At 37.8% G+C, this 19,066-nt stretch overlaps 1 protein-coding gene across 11 annotated transcripts in view; it reads right to left on the reverse strand.

Moving 5' to 3' along the window:
* Window positions 1–10,136: 10,136 nt before the first annotated feature.
* Window positions 10,137–19,066, reverse strand: part of mical3b (microtubule associated monooxygenase, calponin and LIM domain containing 3b) — a 37,683-nt gene continuing 28,753 nt past the window's right edge. For all 11 annotated transcript variants that reach the window (XM_083528804.1, XM_083528809.1, XM_083528812.1 and 8 more), the window contains 5 exons: window positions 17,417–17,510; window positions 17,163–17,213; window positions 12,918–13,017; window positions 12,729–12,802; window positions 10,137–11,097 (listed from right to left, as the gene is read on the reverse strand). In XM_083528804.1, the coding sequence (XP_083384930.1) occupies window positions 10,913–11,097; window positions 12,729–12,802; window positions 12,918–13,017; window positions 17,163–17,213; window positions 17,417–17,510 (504 nt within the window). In that variant the 3' untranslated portion in view covers window positions 10,137–10,912. The remainder of the gene's footprint in view (window positions 11,098–12,728; window positions 12,803–12,917; window positions 13,018–17,162; window positions 17,214–17,416; window positions 17,511–19,066) is intronic.

A 19,066-nucleotide genomic window follows, 5' to 3' on the forward strand; every position in this document is an offset into this window, starting at 1 on the left:
CTCTCTCTCTCTCTCTCTCTCTCTCTCTCTCTTTCACACAGCTGGCTGCCTACACACAGTTCCCACAGCACTCTCTACAATTAACCCACTGATCATTTTTCTCAAAAAACTCAAAAACATAAAAGATTCAACAAACAGCTGCTGGCACTAAACATCTGCATGAACTTAGTTATATAAGAGTTTTAAAATAAATAAGTCTTGGACAAAAGTCTTGGAATTCTTTTTTTCCTATAAAAAAAAAAAGTGTGCACTTGATTTTATTAAAGACTTCAGCATACACACCATATTGTTTTACAAAGTTCTTTGGTTAGGTGAGAACACGTTCTCATATCTCAGTGCATTCCTTACAAAACATGACCTTTATTGCTTCTGAAGTGTTATTTTGTGGATGTAGGGGTGTTCGCGTGTCACATCGATGTGCAATCGCTTGTGTGGTCTTGCTCCCAGTTCCAGGACGTGCACTCAAACCCCAAATCCTTCTTTCTCATAAAAATAAATGCAAGAGCTGCCCTGCATGCTTGTTTTTGCACTTTTTTGTACAAAAAAAGAAGTATATTGGAGTGATAATTTGAGTAACACATGCAGCAAAAACTCTGTTCTGCAAAGAGAATTGGAGATACCCAGTTTTTATACTTGCTGAAATGTAGTTTTTTGTTTCAATGTTTCTAACAATAAATTGAAATGTCCCGTCAAATTTCTTTCGGCTTCTCCCATAAGGGGTCGCAACAGCGGATCACCTGTATTAATGATCCACGTTTGATTTGGCACGTTTTTACGCTGGATGCCCTTCCTGACGCAACCCTCCCCATTTAGCCGGGCTTGGGACCGGCACTGAGAGTGCACTGGCTTGTGCAACCCTAATGGCTGGGGTTGGTTCCCTGACTGGGGAAGCCTTAAAATGTCCTGTCAAATAATTTCATATTAGAGCATTCTATATTAAAATTTACACAAATAGCTCTCTGATAAATTGGATTCAGGAATCTGCTGTGCATCACTTCTTCTTCTTCTTTCCGCTGCTATTAGGGGTCACCACAGCGGATCATCGGTCTCCATACCCCCCTTGTCCTCTACATCTGCCTCTTTCACACCAACTACCTGCATGTCTTCCTTCACCACATCCATAAACTCTTCTAATCTCCTCTTGGAATCAGCTCAGACGATTCGCATCATTAGTTGCTTAGGTTTTTAAACTGCAAGGGTTATCGCTAAGAAGATCGCCTATGCATGGAGAGACTGAAGCTTCCCTAGCCGAGAATGTGTGGTAAATATACACTGAGCACTATAATGACACAGTGACGGAGAAATCGGTGAGTGTCTGAAGGCGGATCTTAATCTCGTTCCGATCGAACTCTAGCACCGTTCGATTCCAATAAGCAAGTGATCTGACCCTCGATCGATCGAACAGCAGGAAGTAAAACAAACAAGTCGAGTATTTTTTTTGCAGACTGCCAGACGTGATTAACCTGCATGGTCCAAACAGACCCTTAATTGCTTTGTTTTTGTGCAGCTGTGTATTTAAATCCACAAGAGAAGTTTAATTACATTTATCGAAAAAGTCTTAGGTACTCTAGTGTGGGTGTGGGACAGAAAACTACACAACCAAAGCATCTGTTTAGGTTTAATCACCGCTTAATTACTATGTAATGGTAAATGTTATATAACCAACACAAGAACTAGACTTTTACTCTGCGGCGTGTGTGAGAGGAGATAAAAATCCGGCTCTTCAACACAGGCCCGGTTTTTTTTTTTGCACGTCTGCATATTCTCTCACACACACAAACACACACAGGCACTCTGGAGCTTTTCTCTTGGGCATCAAGTACTTACATTAGTAATGTGGTTTTATAACACTGTCAACACACATCAGCTGTCCTTTAGAATGTACTGCAGACACACACAAAGCTAAAACTATGCTGGGTTATAAAAATCTTCCACACGTATAATGTAAGGTATAAGTGAATAAGTGAATAAGTGAATGCTGTAACAGTGCTGTCACACACTCAGACACAAAGTGGATTTATTCCTCTTACAGGTTATACATCAATCTGCCAGTTATAGCAGCATTGCGGGTTTTTACATTATCAGAGCGAAGCATATCATACTACTTAGTCTTTATAGTTACATTCAGAATTGTGAAATATTAGTCGAATTAAATATTTTTGTCTGTCTTCTTTTGGCTGATCCCTTTAGGGGTCTTCACAGATCATCCGTCTCCATATCACTCTGTCATCGACATCTGCCTCTTTCAAACCAACCACCTGCATGTCTTTCCCCACCACATCCTTGGCCTTCCTCTTTTCCTCCTTCCTGGTGACTCCATCCTCAGCATTCTTCCACCAATGTTCCCTATGTCCCACCTCAGCACATGACCAAACCATCTTTATCGCATCTCCATAACATCCTACCTGCTCGGTCCTCATCACTCCCAATGAAAAACTCAGAATCTTCAACTCTGCCTACACCTCCAGCTCCACCTCCTGATGTCTTGATGGATTTAGATTGTATTTTATATAAACATTGCTTGCTACAATGACGGAACTATAATGAATAGATATTTAGCGTCAGGATGGGTTCCCTTTTAAATCCGACTCCTCTGAAGGGTTCTTCCTCATACCATCTCAGGAAGATTTTCTTTGCCATTGCTAATGTCATATTTATTGGGAATAAATGTAGAGGAACTAATTAATGATGCTAAAATGACACAATCATCATCTGTATAATTTCTCAGAAGTTAAGGCTCGGGATTACTAATCAGAAGGTTTTGCCAAGCTGCCACTCTTCGGCCCTTGAGCATGGCCCTTATCCCTCTAACTCTAGCTTCCTAACATTTCATAGCATCTCATTGTGTTGTAATGTATATGTGACAAGTAAAAGGCACCTTTATTTATGAAAAAAAAAAAAAAAAAGCTCCTTTACTAAGCAACAGTAGGCAGTAGAGTGTGCTGGAGAATAGACTGGCCCCTAGAGGACAGATCCAGTAATTACAAATTCCATAAATTCCCAAGCTAGAGCTTTGACAGCTTTGCCTTACACAACAGAAAGTGGAGGGGAAAACAAAAGCAAGCTTTAGAGCAGGAACATTTCTAAAAAAAAAAAAAAACCAACAATGCTTTTAAGGAGTATATTCAATTCTACTTACCTCATCAAATGTTCTGACTGAAATATTTGATGCGAATATCTGTATTAGTATGACTAGTGGGTTTGAACAGCTCTAATGATGATCGCAAATTTTAAAATCGATTTTTGTTATTAGTGAATTTGATTTGGGAGTTAACTAAATGTATATGCTGTGCCATTATTTAAAGGCATGCTAACTGATACAAGAACTAGTATAGAGAGCCTGTATATCGCTTTTATGCCTTTTGAGAGACACATGCGTGTTCCTTTTATTTTCTATGCAACAAACCCGAACATTTAACAGTATGAAGCCTGACAAATATATAAAATAACAGATGTTGAACTTGTTTTTGATTGAGAAATCCTCCCTTAGCATGAAATAGCTTTACACACTGTAAGAATCTGTGCCTTGTGATCCAGTTCATCCAAGAGAAGTTCAACAGGATTTAGGTGCAGTGAATGGGCAGGTCATTCCATAACAGATAACACTCCAGACGTTCACTTTGGCTCATTGTCTTGTTGAATAGTGAAGTCAATTCCAGTTGGCTGCAATCCAGATAAAATTGCATGTCGGTGAAGTATAGAATAGCAGACATGTTGGTTCAGTTTTTCTTTCACCTGGAATAAGTCTCCAACCTTCCATGCTCCAAAACAACCCCGAACCATTAAGCTTCCACCTCTATGTTTGACTGTGGGGGTGAGGCAGTCTGCTAACATCTTCTCGTATGTTCTCTGCCTTATGTTCTTTTGTTAGAGCCAAAATTGGCAAATTTAGACTCATCAGTCCACAGAACATTCTTCCAGTCATCGCTGTCCATTTCTTCTAAATTTTTTGTCTTTAAACTAGTTTGTTGCATAGAAATAAAAGGAACATGCAGGTGTCTCAAAAATCTCCAAACAGGCACTGAATGATGCATCCTATATATAACACAGATCAACATATAGATAAAACTTTTACATTTTTTTTTTATTTCCGTTTTGGTAGAAGCATTACTGGCTTAATGTTAACATATATTTATACTAAAACTCAAGACATAAGAATGCATTGGTGATGCACCCGATTGCACACAAATCCAAAAATGATCTAACTATTAGATATGGAAGCCGGTCTATTATACATTTCCCCCCTGAGTGACATGAGTGTGGGTTTTCCAAAGAGGAAAAAGTGACATTGGTGCATCCCTAAATAGTTTATGGAATCTGATCGCTTCTGAAAACATTTCCTTAATAATCAAAAGGAAGGATTTCACATGACACCGGTCCTTCCTTTTTTTTACTGAGTGCTATAATCTGGGAAAAAATAAATATTGAAAATCAAAAACTCTTGACTCATATGTCATTAACCTCCTACACACACACACACACACACACACACACACACTGATATAGTTTCGGATTTTGTGCATTCATCGTTAGATTTTGACTTTTTCGTCAATTGACAATTTTACGTCTAATGAAAAAACTTTTCTTAATGAACTCAGTATGGTTCCTGACTCATACCACAGCTGCCTGATATAAGAGCAGTGAAAGCAGGATCGCTCGTCTCAATATCAGTGTATACAGCATGACTTTGCGTTGTCATGGTCATTTATATTTAAAGTCTCTGGCAGACACCTTTATTCAAAGCAATGTACAGAAGTAATTCAAAGCCTCCATCAACAAATACATCCTGCTCCTGGTTTACTAAGAATATCATCAGTCATAAAACCCTGTTTAAGTGGTAATATACCAAAAAAAGAAATAAATAATGAAGTGCTCACTGAAGTAGTCTTCGAAGAGGTAACTGTAAGGTTATGCTTTTTAGACTGATTCTACTGTTCAGGTATCAATGGGAGGTTAATTTCAAGAGATATGCACCAGAACAGAGAAAATACTTCTCACTGATCACGGTTATTCCCAATAACGCAATCACTGATCATCATCGTTCCATACACCCAAACACCAATGCCCCCCAAACAACTATTTACTGTCCATCATATTTCACCATAATCAGTGATCATTTTCATTCCCAACAACCAACACTAATAACCAATTTTCCACTAAACAACCAAAACGCTAATAATTTTTCCCAATAATCGATCACTAAACACCTTCATTTCCAACAGCCAACCAATAATAAGCAATTTCCTTTCTGAAGAACAAATTACTGATCAGCATTTAATCAATCATCAATCACTGATCACATTCATTCCTAACAATCAATCACTAATAACCAATTTCATTTCAATCACTGATTATCATTTTCCCAATAATCAATCACTGAACATCTTCCTTCCCAACAGCCAGCCACAGACAACCAATTTCCCTCAAAACATCAAATCACTGATTATCATTTTCCCAATAATCAATCACTGAACACACTTATTTCCAAAAGCCAAAACACAAATAACAGCCTAAAACAACCAAATCACTGATCCCCCATTTCCTTACATTACTCATTATTCTTCAGACTGCTTAATCAGTGCAAGGAAGATTTCTTTGGTTTTGAGTCACTAATGTTACAGCAGTCCTACATTTTATTGGTCAGGACATGAGTCACACAAAAAATTCAGCATTATCCATTTGGGGGTCGTTCACCCAACAAGTTTTGGAAGTTTCAAATTCCCTTATCTGTGGTGACCAAAATCATTTCTTCACTCGGACACAACTCTATTTTATTCTAAGTAACTGTATATGCATGCAAATCACACACGTGATGTATCTGAGCATGCATGAGCTACTTTTTTCTGAAAAAAAGGGTTTATTTTTCCAGGTATCCATCAGTAAAGACATGAGGCATCATCTGAAACATCACCTATGAGGAATGCAGTGTTAATGGAAAAGTGGACAAGCTGAGATGAAGTGAGAAAACCAAGTCATGCATTTTGACTTTGATGTAGAATGCGTTTGCAGATCCATGTCCAGATGCTTACAAACATCCACGCAGAACAGAGAAACCGAGCACGCGCTTATTTTTGCTTAAAAATAGCAACATAATGAATAATGTTAAAAAAAAAAAAAAAAAGTATTTTTGCATTTAAAGCACATCGATCACACTCACCTTTTTTTGTAAATATTCCTTAAAAAAGTAAACCCGAGCTTCTGTTTTTTTTTTTTTTTTCCTAAATCTGGACTATGAGTAATAACTTTAGTTAGTGTTTAACTCTTTCTCGCTCGTGCCTCATGTTCCACACGCGCGCGCCAGAGTAAAAATGTTTGATCGCTGTAAAAAGATGGAGAACATAAAAACAAATACTTGTAAACTTGTAAATGCTCAACTGGTGTCCATTTTTCCCTTCTCGTACAACAAGAGCGGAAACAGACGAGGTTTGTTGGAAAAGATGGAAAGAGGCGGTCACTATCCACAGTAGGGAGGAGAGAAGGAGAGAAATCCAGCCACTTCCGGGCAGTTCCGGTCCCGTGAGCCATATGTCCCCAAAAATAAATAAAGAAATATATATACATATATAAATATATATATGTGTGTGTGTGTGTGTGTGTGTGTGTGTGTGTAACACACATATGACATACACTTGGTGGTAGAGGCTGTGGGAGTTTGAGAGTCTGACAAATTGTGCACAAAAAAAGAAAACAGAAAGGAAGAAAAAAGGGGAAAAGAGAGAGAGAGAGAGAGAGAGAGAGAGAGAGAGAGAGAGAGAGAGTGAAGTGTGTAAGTAAGGAAGGAGGGAAGGCAGAAAGAAAGAAAGAAAGAAAGAAAGAAAGAAAGAAAGAAAGAAAGAAAGAAAGAAATGTAAGAAGGAGGGCAAAAAGAAAGAGAAAGAAAGAAAAAGAAAGAGAGTGAAGAAAGGAATGTAGAAAGAAAGTAAGAAGGTAGGGAGGAAGAGTTTAGACATACATTTAATGTGAAAATGATTACAAAAATGCGTCTCTGAATCTCATAAATCATGCAATCTTGCAGCTGTCATCATAATAATGGCTTGAGGGCATGTACAGAGAAACTTCCTAATAACTGTTAAAAAAAAAAAGTAAAACAAACCCCAAAAAGGCTCACAGGCTGAGGAAATGTATGTAGAGGACTTGGCCCTGGGCCAAATGGTCATGTGAAAATGAAAGTACATCCTCTTTGAGTTTTTTTGTTTACATGAATCAGGAAATAATAAAACATTATCTGGCTTTAGAATTACAGTAGGTGAATAGAACCCCAGATAAACAACACATGACATAGTACGCTGTTATTATTTACTGGTAGAAAAAATTTAACCGAAATCAACTATTTGTGAAAATCTAAGCACACCTCATGATTCAACAACTTGGAAAAGCACCTTTATCGGCAAGAACTTGCAGTTATCTTGTTCTGTACGACTCTATCGATTCTTCACATCATTTTGGGGGATTTTTTTTTTAAAAGTCATTGAGATTTAAGGTCCTACAGCATTTCGGACCGGTTAAGTTCTGGACTTTAACTGGACCTGATTCTGTTCTTTTTCAGCCATTCTGTCGCAGATGTGCTGGTGTGATTAAGATCATTGTCCTGCCACATTGGAGAGAATTGTAGCCAAGCTTTAGCTGTTAGACAGATTTTCTCACATTTGACTTTAGAATACTTTGGGATACAGAGGAGTTCAATGACATTTCATGTCAAGCCCAAATCATCAATCCTCAACCACCATTTTTGAGAGTTGCTTTGTGGTTTTTGTGTTGATATGTTTCACAAATGTGGTGCTGTCCATTATGGCCAAACATCTCCACTTTGGTCTTATTTGTCCAAAGAACCATGTTCCAGAAGTCTTGTGTTTTTATTACAGATGTTATTTTCCATGTTCTTCTTCTTCAAGAGAGAAGAAGCCTTCTACTGGCAACCCTTAAAAATAACCCATACTTGTTTCATCTGCTTCTAATTTTACTGCACTTTCACATTTAACATTCTAACTGAGGCCTCTTGAGTCGGAGATGTAACTCATGTGTTTTTTGCAGCTTCTCTAAACATTGCAATGTCCGATGTTCTGGTGAATGTTCTCGAGCGTCCAGTAAGATTGCTAACTTTAATGACTTTAATGTTTTGCACTTGTGAATCATTTTCTTCAATGTAGAATGATACTTGACATTTTTTTTGGAAATGGCCTTATAACCCTTCACTCTCTCTCTCTCTCTCTCTCTCTCTCTCTCTCTCTCTCTCTCTCTCTCTCTAAAGTTATTGCTGCTGTATCCTCCTTGGTGTTGTATTAACACATGCCTGTATGTTTCAGACCAGCAAACTGCTAAAACTTGGGTTTTTATAGAGGTGGCCACACTTGCTGATGATCAGTTAATCAAGGAACTTTTATAGAAGCAATAAAGGTTTACTTAGCTTTCCTCACATGGCTTTTCCATGTTTTATTTATTTTTTAAATAATTGACAGTGTAATATGTCATGTGCTATTCATCTGAGGCTGCCTTTTTCTAAATGGGACCATATGATCTTTTATTATGTCTGGATACCTAAAACTATAGAATTGAAAGACAGTGTACTTTCCTTTTCACATGACTGTATATGTAGGCTACAGTATATATTCAAAATCAGATCATCACAATTCATTTATATCAAATAAGGAATGCATTGCTGAGGCACAACAATGTGGTGTGATGTGTTTCCACCATGATTATTTTCCTTTAGCAGCACACCCAAAAGTGATTTACTATGCTGGTATTTTTATACCAAAATTAAAGATTTAAGCTAATTAGGCTAAAAGAAACGTTTACGTTTAACAACATGGAACATCTGTGAGATAGGTTCCTGTTATAAACATAAACATCCGACACTGGAAACGCTGATCATAAAATGAAAAATAAATTTCACTTTACAGAACACTTTAACATTTTTGATTTCCACCAGAGTTTTGTTTGTTATGAATCTATGATTATACAATGCCTACAGTAAATGTGAATGAATGATTACTAATGCAATGATATTGTATTAGAATTATAAACCTGTGAATTTTAAATTACAGGCTGAATTGCCGAATCTAAGTGACTTTTTTCCCCCCCTCTGAACATTTGATGGTGGAAAATATAAACTGTGATACAAAATATCTGTTCATCATTATTATTGAATTAATTTAAATTAAATACAATGTAAAAAAAAAATACTTTAGATTTTTCATCCAGTTAAGATGTGGACCTAGGTGCTTTTAATTAAAATATACAGTTAGAACACTTATTATTGTTCAGAGACACTTGCATTTTCCTTATATGCAGTATACATAGTATAAGTAAAAGGCAAAAAGAATTGGACAGTAAAGTTCTGTGGAGTCCAAATTAGCTTTTTTTTTGAGAAAAGACACACAGTCAAACATGGAGGTGGAAGCCTAATGGTTTTTTGTGGATGTTTTAGAGCAGAGTAGGATGGAGACTTATTCCGAGTGAAATTAAATCTGAACCATGGTGGCTACCGTTTCATATTTCAACACTATGCAATCCTTCTGGACTGCGGCATATTAGAACTTACTTCATCATACAACAAGACAATGACCTGAAGCATACATCCAAGCTCTGAGCTTTATTTAGAGAGCAAACAGTCAGCTGGAGTGTTATCCATCATGGGATGACCTGCTCAGTCACCGCACCTAAAACCTATTGAACTGCTCTGGGCTTAACTGGATCACAAGAAAAAATATCGAACTAGTGAAGAACACCTTTGGCAAGTTTTACAAGAGGCATGACAAAGTATTTCAGCTGAAAGTTTGGAGAAGCAAACTGTCCAGATACCAAGAGTTTGTAAAGCTGTTAATCATGCTAAATGATTTTTTAAATGAAAATAAAGTTCAACACCTGTATATTTATATATTTTTTGGCTTCATACTATTAAATAACCTAGTACGTGTCTCTCAAAAACCATAAAACACTTTTGACATGCACTGTTCATCAGGTCTTGCATCAGTTTGCAAGTTTCCAAACAATCACACAGCATTCAAATCTAACCATTCATTACAGCTGCTTTTTAAATATAATAACCCCATTGTTAGTCATAATAAATAAAAATCCTTATGATCGCTATCGATTTGGGGAAGTGTTTAAAAATTCTTCTCACAAGTGCTCCATTCTGAAAGTGTATAAATTATTGTGCATTTTATTTCAGCAAAATAATACATTCTTACAGACAGCAGTTTTTGGTGTTACTTTGCCATGAGAAGCTAGCAAAACAATTCCGTTAAACAATAAAATAATGCTATAAATAAATTATACATTAGTTTACGCATCGGTTAAAACATCTTTAAACCATCGCATACACACAGGCTTTTCACCCCGAAGTCCGTTTCCTTACCTCTGTCTTTAATCAATCAACAAAAATAGAATCAGTCAAATACGCTTCAAAATCTCTGCGTTTCTCTTCTGTGATAAATCAATCTAAGAAAAATATATGAATAAAAAAAGCTAAAGCAGCATTTGAGGGTTACGTATGCATATTATCGTAGTGCAGTTAGCGAAATACTGTTCCATTGCAAGGCATCTTCTTTCTTATATTTGATTTTTTGCCCTTTAGATTATTACGAGACAAATTTCCTTCGACTTGCCTCTTTTTCGAATACACAGTATACTGTATATACATTGCAAAATTGCCCAAGCGCCTGATAATACAGAATATTTTAAATTATTTAATACTCGAGCCAAAGCAAATATGGTCCAGTAGAAATACATTTAGTTTTGGGTGTAGGTCCAAATGTCGTAGTTGACTTTTCCTAGTTAGTATCCAGTGTTCAATGTTCACTTCCTCCTTATTTATTTTACGCAGAGATTACACGATTGTGTGTGTGTGTGTGTGTGTGTGTGTGTGTGTGTGTGTGTGTGTGTGTGTGTGTGTGTGTGTGTGTGTGTGTGTTTAAGCCCAATTCAGGCTGAATCCCTTAGACAACATGGCTGCCTCAAGGTCGCTGTCCTCCTCTCTCTCCTTCAGCCTCTGCTCCTCCAGAAGACCCACTAGAGAATCCCTCTGCTCTACAACATCCAGCATTTCACCCAGGATTCGCCTCTCCTCAGTCAGCTCCTCCTCATCTTTTAGATGGTCTGAAAAAAGGATAAAAGCGTACTTGGTTTTAATTCTGCTAACAGGTGGGCACTGGGTGTCCTTTCTCGAGATGATCGTTCGTATAAATTCAAGTCAAAGCAGATCAAGTATGCTTTTAGATTAGAATAGAATAGATTAGAGTCAATTTTGTCATAGTGCAGAGTACAAGTACATGGCTAATGAAATGCAGTTGGCATCTAACCAGAAGTGCAAATAGCAATATATATAAATACAACTAATATGAATATTTAAATACACAAATATATATATGTAATACAGCAAATTGTGCGAACAGCAATTTTGTGGAAAAAGCTCATGAGTTTGATCTTTTGTGTGTGTGTGTGTGTGTGTGTGTGTGTGTGTGTGTGTGTGTGTGTGTGTGTGTGTGTGTGTGTGTGTGAACGTTTTGTCCTTTTGTATTGAGTAGTTGAATTACATGTGAAAAGAAACTGTTACACGGTCTGGACATGAAACTCGGAATGCTTTGGTACGTTTAATATTTAGTTCAATTCATGTTTATTTCTAGAGCACTTTTCACTATGGACATTGTCCCAAAGCAGAATTACTTTGAAGAATTATACAACAAAAACGTGAACTATGTGTAATTATATATTGTGTATTATGAATGACAGACTGGGGTGACTGTGGCAAGGAAAAACTCCCTTAGATGGTATGAGGAAGAAACCTGACCATGAACCAGACTCAAAGGGGAACCCATCCTCATTTGGGTAAGACCAAGAGTGTGATTATAATTCATAAAAAACATTACAAACATGGAAGAGTAAAAAACCAAAAGTGTGATTATTAGTAATGTCCTTTCTACAGTGTTATACCGTCAGTTGGACTAATATGAACCTAATTGATTGATTGATTGGCTTTTATTAGTATCGTTGTCAAGAAAGTGTATATTAAGATATACAATTTCTTGGAGGCAATTAGGATGGAAAAAATGCAGGTATTTAAACCACCTCCTCTCGTGGGTACTTCTTCTTCTTCTTCTTCTTCTTCTTCTTCTTTCATTTGAACATCTGTCTCTATTTCCCTTTGTCCTGTGCACCTGCCTCTTTCAAAGCCACCACCTGCATGTCTTCCCTCACCACATCCATAAACCTCATCCTTGGCCTCTTTTCCTCCTTCCTGGTGTCTCCATCCTCAGCATTCTTCTACCGATATACCCCATGTCCCTCCTCTGCACATGTCCAAACCATTTCAATCTCACCTCCCTCACCTTGTTTTCAAAACATCCTGCATGACCAATTCCTCTAATAATCTTATTTTTAATCCTGTCCCAACGAAAATCTCAACATCTTCAGCTCTGCTACCTCCAGCTTCACCTCCTGTCTTTTACTCAGTGCCACTGTCTCTAAACCATAAAACATCGCAGGTCTCACCACAGTCCTATAAACATTACCCTTTTACTCCTGCAGATACTCTTCTATCAAATCTGTGCAATTTTATCTCTTAACATCTCTATTGCACCCTCTTAATATGTGATGTTAGTCTAAAATGTGTGTAAGCTTGATAAAATTGTCCTAATTATGATCTTAATTTGGCTCCGACAGCTGAAAATGTTCAAGCCTTTTTTAGTGTATGTATATTTTTATGTTTGTGTGTGTGTGTTTGCACTGACCATCCACTGCCATTCGTTCCCTCAGCTCCTGCTGCAGATGACTCTGTCTGTCCTCCAGCTCCAGCTCTCGAGCGCTACACACAAACACACACACACACACACACACTGCACAATCTGAGCAACCTGATACACCCCCCCCTATAAAAACTGTGTATACAGTCACAGCTCCTTGTAATAAAAGACACTCACAATATCATGAGCTCTGATTCGTAGCGCACCAGTGCGTTTTTCTCCTGGACCAGTTTAAACCACTGGTGCATCAGGCTGGGATCGTCCTTCTTTCCCATTCCTAATGGGACACCGAAGAAGGGGTGGGGTCAAAAATGAAGAGAGAGGAGAACATGCAAAGAACATGCTTGGATAAAAAGTAGCAAAAATATTTTCTAGGATTTACTAGGTTTGTGTCTAATAATGGCTTGTTAGTGTGGGTTTAAAACAGAGAAGCATGCAAGAAGGCGCCACACACACACACACACACACACACACACACACACACACACACACACACACACACACACACACACACACTTTCTTTCGTAAATCTTTCCAATTGCAGTTTAAAAAAAATAAATAAATAAAAAAAATAAAAAAAGATCAGGTGCACCATGCACATGCAGTCTGGAACAAACAAAAAAGAAAAAGAAACCGAGGAAAAATGACAATAAGAAGGAAGAGAACTAGACGCACTTAGCTGGCGGAGTGGGGGTTCGTGGACTACGTAAAGGAAAAAGACTGTACAGACGTAAAACGAGTGGTCATGCTCCGTGCCTTTGGCTCTAGCTAAGTACAACAATCGACCAAAAAATTGAGGGAAGAGAAAGAAAATAAGTCTTTAGTAGAAGAAGAGGATAAACATCCACAATGGTTAAAAGGCCACTAAACTGCTGTTGTGTATTATTTTGTATATATTTCAAGACCAAAACTGTAAAATAATGATCAGATTACACCATCATGTGTCCTCAAACCAATAGCTAGTTATCTTTAAGCTAATGTGAGGTAAATAGCTAAATTTAAGACCGTAGATTTCAAATAAAACTAATAATAAAAATAATACACACCACAAACTTTAAAATTCTGATAGCAATCTACGCAAAGAAGTCATTTAATAAATACACAATCCCTAACAAAAGCATGTGCTTCATCTAGCTAGCTGCGATTAGCAAGCTAGCCAACGTTGTTTGCTAGCTAAAATATTTTCTAAAATCATTTATTTGCAGTGCGCAATAGTAGTAATAATAGGCTGCAATTTAAAACCAGACAATTACTTGTCTAATGTCACTACACACAATTTGGTTGAGTTTGCACACCATAAATTCTTTATAAATGTGTATTCACTGGTCTCTAAAGACTTCCAGCTTCCACGAAGCAGACCAGAGCAAAGCAACACACTTTATAAATATTACTTTGCTAAATTATCACATATTTAAACAAGAAAGGCATTGTATCAGCCCATAATTCTATATCCAGCAGCTTAAATTATGGACTGAATAAGAACTTCAGGTGGAACCTGTGCTAGGTTGATTTGCCTACAAATTTGGAAGGACAGAGGTTTAGTTACCTTCTTGGGAACAACAAGGACAGAGGGAGATGGGTCTTCTACGAGGGGAACCGCAAAAGGGTTCAACTAGTGTCACAACGAGACAGAAAAAGAGAAAGACAGAAAAGAGACAGAGCAAACGTTTCAAGGACATCAGATGTAGCACATGGAAGAATAAGAGGAGAATATGATGAGGTGAAATGATGAGATGAAAATAGGCTCGGACACGGCTGACTGACCTGCCGAGGAAGCCATTTTAACCTTTAGATATGAGAGTAAAACCAGACCCTTTTAGCTTTAAAACTACAAGGTCACATTGTACATTTACCTTCCTGAAAATAATTTGCATAACCCTGCATTCAGACCAGTAACATGTGCGCAAGAAGTCAATGCAATTCTCAACTCTAATCAAAATCAGGTAGGACACAATAGTATGGATAAATCTTATGGCACTTGATCCGACTTTCCTCGGATTTCCAATAAACTTTTCACTTCCTAGTTCCCGTTATTTCTTATATCATTTGACACAGAAAGAAACTCATATAAGTCGTATCCTCTCATATACAGTGTCTGATTTCACATAGAACTTTTTGGTTTTCTCCCAATAAGTTAATATTCTGCCCAATATGATAATGCTGTAAAAAAAATGTGAAAAGAAAGGAGCTTTTAATAAATATTTTCAATGTACGTGAATAAATAAAATAAAATTAAGACCAGAGATGGGATGTAATGAGTACAAATACTTATTTTTACTGTGATTTTTCTGGTATCAGTACTTTACTTCACTAATAATTTTTTTTACAGACACTACTTTAATATTACTTTTACAATTTTTTTTTTTTTTACACAAATATTTGTACTTTTTTCTTCTTACATTTTTAAACCAGGCTCGTTACTTTAGTTTTTTTATCAATTTGGTGAAATTTTTTCTTCTCATTGCACCGTTTTCAGACCATCAGCCTATTTCTTGTCATTGCGTGTTTTTTTCTATCTACCACTAGTTTATCATTACCTGAATTTCACACACCACAGATGTAGACTAGTTTACTAAGCAAACAATGAGCAAATCAGACGACAACAAGAAGTCTGGGGTTAACGTGGATGAGACAGAGAGAGTCAGTGATGTAACATGACTGAGAACGGAAACAAGAAAAAGGAAAGTATTTTAAAACAGGAGTATCAGTACTTTTACTTTAGTGAAGGATGTGTGTACTTTTGCCACCTCTGTCTGTGATCGACACATGAGCATCTTGGAGGCAGGGATTTAAATATTCAACAATGTCTAAGAGATTGTGTAAAGGTATATTGTGTTATAATTTAATTCTGTAAGTACATTTTTAAATTGTTTTTTTGGTGCATTGATGTTGTGCTGTACTTAATTCAATTAGATTTGTAATGCAAATTCTGTTGCTTTTCCAATGTATTGAGGAATTTTGTGAGGAAACTCACAAAAGGACTCGACTATCAGTCTATACTATAAGTAAGGAAGACTTGACAACTCTTATTCGACGACTTAAATCCTTAGTCGAGGACACCCCTAGACTCTGATGAGTGGATGTATCTAGTAGTGTTAGCCAACCAGTTCTGCTACTTGCCAGCAATGCTACAAAGCCTAGCATGTACCATAAATGAAACACCTACATTTCTCACTGATTTGTGTAATACTTTAATGTCTTATACTGAAGATAGCTTTAAAATCATTTACCAGAATTTCCGGACTATTAAGCGCACCCATATATAAGCCGCACCCACTGAATTTGACAAAGATTTTTATTTTAAACATAAATAAGCCGCACCTGTCTATAAGCAATGTCGACATTGAAACTAATAAACTTTACACAGGCTTTAACGAAAGACAGTGTCTGTTACATGGTGTAACGTGTGAAATATGTGGCGCTTCCTTTAGAAGCATAGCGGTATTTTGAGAATAGCCTGGCGCAGCATTTTTCCGGTATTACTGCATGTGTGCACACCGAGGAATATGTCCTTATTATTTTCTGATGCTCATTTCTAAGTTTCTATGACTAACCCCTAACGCTGTTGCCAAGAATAACAAAAAAGCACGAGTTTTGGAAACCTGTCTGTGCTTATATGATTTCTGTTGCAACTGGAGTTAGCGAGCTCTTCCTTCACCCAGACTCAACGCGTTACAACGGCTTGTATCTAAACAGTAGCCGACCAAGAAAGTCATTGTTCACTGTCTTCCTCCTTCCTTTCACAACTACTGTATTTCTCTCTAGTTTTTCTTTTGGCATCGTCGTGAAAAAAGTTTTTTCTCCCGAAGCCGTGCAGCTCAGAACAGGTGAGGTGCGTTTTTTCGTTTCCGTTCGGAAATTTCATTGGTCTAATGTTATGGGGTTCAGTTTATTGGCTTGAAGTTTGTGAAACCGGGAAAAACCCAGGAAAAATTCATAAATAAGCCGCTTCGTTGTTTAAGCCGCGGGGTTCAAAACGTAGGAAAAAAGTAGTGGCTTATAGTCCGGAAAATACGGTACATTTTGCCTATTCAGGAGAACTACACACACACACACACACACACACACACACACACACACACACACACACACACACACACACACACACACACACACACACACACACACACACACACACACACACACACACACACGCAATCCGACACCATTTCAAAACTAATTTAGGATCGAAAGCTAGCAAAAGAGAGTTAATCGTTGTTAGCCATTTTAGCCATCAGCCATTCTATTAAAGAAGAAGATGATTTTAAGAAATCCAAACACACAAAGCGAATGAAGAAAAGGCATATTTTGAAAGCCTGGCCTATACAGATTCTTCAGCACAAAACATTTCTCCGTAAGAAGGAAATCATTCATGGCTTGTTGGTATTGTTAGCCTGGTCCTGATTACGGTAAGCTACATACCACCCAGGTGTATGTCCAGTACGTCTGAGGCACTAGAGTCCTCCCAGTAGTCTACAACAAGGACATACTAGTGAGCAAAGAACAACTTAGGTCTATTCCTGACACTTAATATTTTAATAAATAGCAATGCTGATGAATGTTTCAGACGTCTGATGAAGAAAAATGTTCATGTATTGAATGCACACACACACACACACACACACACACAATTAAGTAATATTATTAAGAGACAGAGAACAGAAGACTGACGATACCAGCTTCTCCTCTGAGAGCCTTCTCCACAGCAATGCCCTTCTCCTCTAACTGCTTCTGCTTCATTTCCACCTGCTCCAACTGCCGCTGGATTATCTATGAAAACAAACACACGTACACTTTAGTCTGAAAAATGACACACGATACGATCAGATAATCATTCTAATTATCAGAGGAGAGTCATTGATTTACAGCTTCGAAAACATCTGATACATTTTGTACGCTCGTTTTTGTAGACTTTTCTGGCTGCAGCCTGTAGGATCTTGCAGGTTGCAATTTCAGTGCTTCAGTGGGAAAACATTTTAATACTGAGATATAATAACTTGATATATTGACCAGATAACAGAGCATAATCTTGTCTTCACTGTAGATTTGCTTGAAGCCAGATAATGGTGGAGATTAAACAATGATTTGTTTGCCAACATTCTAAGTGGAAAAGGTTTTTGGTTGTACATCTGACATGGCAATCAAATTACCTAGTTGGTTTTTTGCCACGATACCGGAGTAGCAGGGCTACTCTACATGTAACTTGGTAAGTGTTGTCATCAGGCTTTAGCATGTTACACTACAGTGGTAGTAGTAGCTTAGTGGTTAAAGCAGTGGACTGGAGTTTAAATCCCAGCCTCAACAAGCTCCCAATCCTGGGCCTCTGAGTTGGGCCCTTAACCACTCCGCTGCTCCGTTGTATGCATGAGACAAACGTAAGTCGCTCTGGATAAGGGCTTCTGTCAAATGCAGTAAATGTACAGAGAAATATATACATACTAAATAGATTTTTTGTTGTTGTTTACATGAGTGGAAATCCATTTGCAAAATTTTAATTTAAGACCAATCCATGTTTTATTACAACATACCAGGTTACCATAATAAATCCAAATAATAAATTAAAGAAAAAAAAGGGAGGCCATATTTTCTTTGTCCAATATTTAGTCACTCTGTTTCACTGATCCGCTTTAACGATTTGGTTTGTCTGCACTGTACCAGCTAAGGCCCTGAACCGTACCTAACTAACCAAGTACAGTGGAACCCGGTTATCTCGCCCTCGGTTACCTCTAACCCTAACCCTAACCCTAACCCTAACCCTAACCCTAACCCTAACCCTAACCCTAACCCTAACCCTATTAAGTCGACGTTTTTGAAGTGGAACCGCCAAATTATGTGTTATGTCGACTAACCCTGATATCTCGACCACAAAGGGGAAAAAATTTGCCATTTAACGTCAGTTATCTCGCGCTGTGCAGCCGCAGAAGAACTCGCGGAAGTGGCGGAAAAATCAAACCTTACAGCTGCTACAGGTGTTGTATTGTATACTGGTGAATCTCTGCTGTTAGTTAGTGCACATATGCCTTTTGTTGTTAAATGTTATGCGATGAACGGGAGGCGAGGCCGCGCTTGGCGGTGCGGAAAGTGGGATGAGCAGCAAAAGCATAGAATGAACACCGGCAGGATCCGGGGGGAATCCGCGATGCGCTTTGGGAAGAAAAGCGCAGCCGGTGAGAAGACACGTACAGGGATACGCATGCGCGATAACAACGATCGCCGTGAACCAACATATAGCAACAATAAAGGACGGTGAGAGTGTGGAAGTTTAAATAGGAGCTGGTGATGATGATAAACGAGCACCAGATGTGTGCGATTGAAGCTGGGAGCTT

This window comes from Silurus aristotelis (genome assembly GCF_946808225.1).
Source record: "Silurus aristotelis genome assembly, chromosome: 24".
In the NCBI taxonomy this organism is placed as follows: Eukaryota; Metazoa; Chordata; class Actinopteri; order Siluriformes; family Siluridae; genus Silurus; species Silurus aristotelis.